Source organism: Tigriopus californicus, chromosome 2 (assembly GCF_007210705.1).
Source record: "Tigriopus californicus strain San Diego chromosome 2, Tcal_SD_v2.1, whole genome shotgun sequence".
NCBI classification, from domain to species: Eukaryota; Metazoa; Arthropoda; class Copepoda; order Harpacticoida; family Harpacticidae; genus Tigriopus; species Tigriopus californicus.
Window position 1 is genome coordinate 5,764,541 of NC_081441.1, and position 5,552 is coordinate 5,770,092.

General features: G+C 42.5%; 2 protein-coding genes across 7 annotated transcripts in view; both read left to right on the forward strand.

The window, feature by feature from the left end:
* Positions 1-410: 410 nt before the first annotated feature.
* Positions 411-2,309, forward strand: LOC131892996 (BAG family molecular chaperone regulator 2-like). 6 transcript variants are annotated; one of them, XM_059242888.1, is made up of 2 exons: positions 411-637; positions 1,510-2,309. In XM_059242888.1, the coding sequence occupies exon 2, from the start codon at positions 1,615-1,617 to the stop codon at positions 2,173-2,175; it is 561 nt and encodes a 186-aa protein (XP_059098871.1). In that variant the 5' UTR covers positions 411-637; positions 1,510-1,614; the 3' UTR covers positions 2,176-2,309. The 6 variants fall into 6 exon arrangements, with proteins under 6 accessions (XP_059098871.1, XP_059098870.1, XP_059098867.1 ...); XM_059242887.1 differs by lacking the exon at positions 411-637 and adding an exon at positions 708-850; XM_059242884.1 differs by lacking the exon at positions 411-637 and adding an exon at positions 759-1,168.
* Positions 2,310-2,694: 385 nt separating this feature from the next.
* Positions 2,695-5,552, forward strand: part of LOC131892995 (uncharacterized) — a 3,704-nt gene continuing 846 nt past the window's right edge. Inside the window, exons 1-4 of the mRNA XM_059242882.1 lie at positions 2,695-3,045; positions 3,154-3,639; positions 4,562-4,967; positions 5,035-5,377. Of these exons, the coding sequence (XP_059098865.1) occupies positions 3,553-3,639; positions 4,562-4,967; positions 5,035-5,377 (836 nt within the window). The 5' untranslated portion in view covers positions 2,695-3,045; positions 3,154-3,552. The remainder of the gene's footprint in view (positions 3,046-3,153; positions 3,640-4,561; positions 4,968-5,034; positions 5,378-5,552) is intronic.

Consider the following 5,552-nt stretch of genomic DNA (forward strand, 5'->3'; position numbering starts at 1 on the left):
CGGCAACTGACGGCAAGCCAAAACAGGAAGTTCCTGAATTTGGAGCCTTCTTTACAATATTGCGCTTTTCGTTTTCGTAAGCACTGACCTTGCCTTCTATTAAACAGGTATAGGGGATGTCAAGTAAAGTAAATTCAAGGAAAAATGTGGTCCGGCACCCTGATTTTGGGCATTTTGGGGAGACAGAACTAAGACAAACATTACAGTCAAGTCGCACCATTCGCCCATTGAATATTCAATAATCTTGTGATTGTGAGCAAGTTGTGTTACAAAACCCTACTAAATGAGCATGTTTGGTGTTAATCAGTGAACGCACTTTCAAATTGGCTCAATACCACAATGCTCATTCCCTAGACAAGCATGTAAAATGGAAAAAAATGTCATAATCCGATGCATGCACAGTGCGGTTTGGCTGGGAATGTTGTCTTCGAGTTGACTCCATGGAATAACTTCAGTTGTCCATGAACGCGTTTACTTGACTAGCCCTATACAAGCATGTATCAGTCTAAGATGCTTCTTGTTTGAAACGAGCTTTGATCATCTCTATTTTATTGTTTTCTTTCGCATAAAGGACTCAATGGGGGTAATGTGTCCTATATTTGAAAGGAGTATCGTAAGGATGGGTCCTCGAAAAAAGGTAAACAATAAACGAGGTTTTCGTTCAAGCTGGAAACGTGAAATCAAATGACAAGTCTGATTTTTGGCGCAATTTCCCATTCTGCCAATTGGAAGCTCTTTCTCTCTTTGGGCTAGCTGGAGACACTGAGAAGAGAAACATTCCATTCTCCTAAAGTGTAGAGGCACAAAAATGTATGACTTGGCCAGAAATGGTGGATCCACGTGAAGCAAGGTCTCGTGATTTGCATGCCCTTTTCCAAGACTGACTTCGAAATCCAAGTAGATTCTCGATTGCATACCCTACGAAGAAGATCTCATCTACGATTGGCGAAGCTAATTCTTCTTAACGATACAAAACAGAAACTTCATTTCCGACAGGTCATAGATTAATTGCAAACCGCTTTATTAAACTGTCGAGTCAACCAAGTGAACCAAGTGATCGGTCGTCAGACATCGAGTGTCCACAAATATAAGGATAGGTTAATATTTGCTCCCTCCAAAAGCGTTTTGCCTGCAATTCAAATGATTCTTGGCACTTGACAATCATCAGGTTTGAAGCTTATTCCAAGGCTATCTTGATCACTTTCTTGGTGAACTTCCTATCTGCTTGTTCAAACTACTTTTAGTTTGAGCTTTCGGTAAGCGATACAAGGACTTGAAAGCAAATGACAGAATGAGCCCCAAGGGCGTTCTCACTTTAATCTCAGAACCGCAGAATTGCTCATCAATCAATTTTACCATCTCTTCATTCAAGAATAGATCCGATTTCAATCGGGTCCGACTGTCATGTTGCTTTCAATGCTCAAAAATAGCAAAGTTTTGTAGAGGATCCTGTCCAAATCCACATCATGCATGTACTGTTGCCATTTTCATTTTATTCTTTTTATTTAGATGTTTTAGCTCGAATGACCCCCATCGCATCATACGTAGACCTCGTGCTTTGGGCCGCGGTCTCCATCCATTGTAGATCCAAGCATCATCAACTGTTTTGGGGCCATGGCAAGTGAGACGAAAGAGTTGGCACCAAAGCCATGTCAAGATACACCCAAAGAGATTCACATTCCGGATCTCGACCATATCCTGGAAGTGCTGGACGACGTAGAGAAACGAATCGAAGACTACCAAAAACAAGCCATCGCTCTGATTGGCGAGAGGCGTTCTTTGGAGAGTACCCTCGAGACACTTCATTTGGTACCGGAAGATGCAACCATGGGCGAAGTCGACCAACAAGATGTGAATTCTCACGTGGAACGATTGCGAACTAGACTGGCCACAGTAACGGTTCAAGTTGAAACGGCTCGAGATGACGTCCAAGCTCAAGCCTGGGCCGAAGTGAACACTCGCCTTGAAGCCTTGATCTCGAGCATCGAAAATGGGGAGTTGGAGTCCAAAGCCGTCTTGGAAAAATATCTGAACTCGTGCTCATTCGAGACAGCCACCGAGGATCCTAATTTTGAGAAGTTGGTCTTGTCCTGTTGCTTGGACGATCAGAAGAAAGTTCGACAGCGACTGAAAACCATGGCCGAACAGATTGAAGGCATTGATTTTTCGGATTGAAAGACCCTTGTATTTCGATGTCACGTCAATTCCGTTTCTGTGATACTCCCGTACGGTTTGAATATCAGTCATGTCAAAGCGTGTTTAGTTAAAGAAAAACTGTCATAGAAATAAATGTCTAGGTCTCTCATCTAGGCCGGTGTTAAGCCAATAACTTTGCTTAAAATGAAATCGCGATATCATGTCGAACAAGGATACAAGGATCCACCAGGGACGTTGATAATTGATGAATAAATATACAGCATCCATTCCTATCTACTACGCTTGTCCAAAACAAATGCACCATCGCCCTTGATGACTCACCAACTTTGCTAGGGTGGTAACGGCAGCTAGCTAACTAGGGAGCTATAATTGGTGGAAGACATCACAGAAGGGATGCATTTCTGACCACCAATCTCTGCTAAGTTGTCAACTAAAGTAGCCTCATTCCGCCTCGTCCAACTCCAATCGCCCATTCTTTCCGAGCGGTGCAGTCGGGTTACGACGCGTTCTGATGCGTTTGAAAGTGAAAGAAACAATGCAAAGCCCGTGCCTACTTAGCATATTGATAAGATATTCGATGTACGTGCAGTAGACACTCGCCAATAAAAAATAACTTCTGTCTGGACGTGATTGCTAAGACAAGAACACCTTTTGTTAAGTATTCTGACTATTTTCCTAAATGTTTTGGATCGTGCCTATTTAAAGGTAATTCAAGTTTGAACTTGCGCGAAAGCAGCAGGATAACAGGTCAGTGAGCGGGTCAGTGAGATTGAAGCGGGTCTGGCTTTCTGCCCTTCACCTCCCTGCGCAAGAAATGAACAAGTGCGGACGGAGACTGAGAGGGGATCAATTCACACCACCAACCCACAGGATCACTACCATCGCTAGGTAAACGCTCTCTTCTTGGCAATTCGTCTTTCCGTTCGGGGAACGTTCAACGTGTACTCCATTGCTGCCAGACCCTCTCTAGTCCTTGACGATCGCATTTGCTTTCAGTTTGAGCGAAGAGCTCCCGGAGATACAACCTCAATTGTCCGGTGATTTCCCATTTGAAAGTGCCAGACCATAAAACACCTCCATCACTTTTGTTCATGCCCATGGCTTGAAACAAATGTCATTCCATACACATACTGTGCCTTCAAGCATCGGAAAATCCAAGAGATTCATTCATACGCACATTGGTTAGGACGATTAATGCATGATGCAACAGTTGATACAAATGGTACCATGAGTCATGATGACGTGAGGAGTGGCTGAGATCCCAATTGAATCTACGTGCGCGTATTTTTTTAAAGAAATTACAAGAAAGAAACCATCAAGAGCTAAGAGTGAACCAAATCACCGAATTTCAGTGTTGTGAAGAGTAATCAGACTCGATCGAAGTCTTCTCTCACGATGCCATTTGGAGCCAGATTCCTCCTCTGTTTTTGTCTGCTCGGGATGTCGGTGGCTCGCCCATCAGAGCCTCATACCGATCTTCTGGTATGTCAGTCTTAAGATATTTCAATTATTCAGCGGCCCCTTAACCAATGCTCATCAATGGTGTAATTAATTCCCACAAAAATTAAAATAATTGCCTATTCATATCAAACTTAAAATATTTTCAAATTTTATTTCACAATTCATAAGCAAAATATTTGACATTTCTTGAATAAAAGAAAGATTAAAATGGTAGCTCTTCAAGGTTTTTTAGCCTCACCCAGACCAGGCAAAGGGCGCTGGTCGGCTCACCGAAAAGCTCTATAAGGTGATAAGATAGAAAAATGCAGATTACAATTTGCAGCTCAGTCTAGACTCACGTTAATGTTACATGAAAGCCTGCGTGGATGACAATAAAAGGTTTTTTACAATGGTCATATTCTCAAGGATCTTGCAAAACCGGTAAAAAAGCTAAAGAGATTCCCATGGAAATAACAATTGCAAAGAAGAAATAATGCTGCAATGGTGAAATGAAAAATAACAATAGAAATATCAAACATGGACTTCAAGATGATTGATTTCAAACAGCTATGTTACTAATACTTTTGCCTAAGTTCAGTTACCATCCAGTGTACAAGTATTGAAGTTAACAACCAACCTAAAGCTAACCCATTTGTGTGGGGAGCCCTTTTTTGCTTTGATTCAGAGATCGCGTAACATTTTATACAAAAGCTTGAATAAACTAAAGCTTTGACCATCACTTCCTATGCACGTATGTCAAAAAGTTTGCTTTTTTTTATTCCGCCACAAATTTGGAAATCGTCAACAGATTTTCCCGTTGATTTGTTCCAAAAACTTATGGAACAAAGCATAGGCACCCCAACTTGTAAATATGTGTCAAAATTTATTATTGAAAATGGCTTTTAGTAAGATCATCATGACTCATGATGGTACATTGTCATTAACATAGCTCTGGTCTTTTCAGAAATGCAAGGAAGATTCCGGGTGTCATGAGGGCAGCTATTGCCAATACAAATTAAACCAATCCATATGCATAAGTTGCCATTCTTGCCAAATGCTATACAACCGCCAAAACTCTAGCCAAAACTTGTGTGTGAAGAATTGGAAAGATTGCGGCCAATGCCTTCCTGGCTTTGACGAAGAAACTCTCACGGGAAACAAAACCCGCGACCGATGTATCCCGTCTGTTGTTTCTCATTCAGTGCTGTCGCAAGGAACAACCTTAGGCGAGTTTACACCTTCGCCCGAAGTGGATCAACAAATAACGAAATCCCATTGGCTCACGTGGATCCCCAGTGGCATTATCATGTTGGGGATAATATGCATTTGTTGTAGGTGGCTCTGGAAAAACCCCGTGAAACGCCAAAACGGTAGGTTTGATTGATTTAATGTTGCAAAAACGAGTCTGAGCTTTGCCTTCTGTTTCTTCAAAGTCAGGCACTCCCGATGTTGAATGCTTGACAAATTTGATTGCTAAGTCAAGTGAGCCACAACTCCAGCCAAGTTATGACGAGGCGGCGATCCCTCGTACGGAGCTTGGCTCCGTTGAGGGACCCAGAGAAGAGGGAAACAATGCCACACCATTCAACACCGCTATCGATTACCGCCCACAGACTTCAACCCCAGGGATAGGGTTCATGCCGGACCCAAATGATATCGATCATTTGGAGCCATGGAATAATCAGGTGCCATTGGGATCGCCACGTGATCCTGGGAGTCCGACTGGAAGTCAGATCTCCAGGGCCACGGAGCCTAGTGTCTGGGAACCAACATTGGACGAGTAAGTGGTCAGTTTAGTTCTCAAGAGGTCATCTCCAAGGTCGAGAGTACAAAAATATTTCCTTTCCGTGGTACCCTTTTTGTAATATCATTGACGACTCGTACTTCACTCAGGGTAAAATATGGCATGCACTATTGGTATACGTTTTTCAGCAAAACTGGAAACTTCATCTTTT

Excerpts from the sequence above, each read along its gene's own strand:
- LOC131892996 (XM_059242888.1), top strand. The coding sequence starts at position 1,615 with ATGGCAAGTGAGACGAAAGAGTTGGCACCAAAGCCATGTCAAGATACA.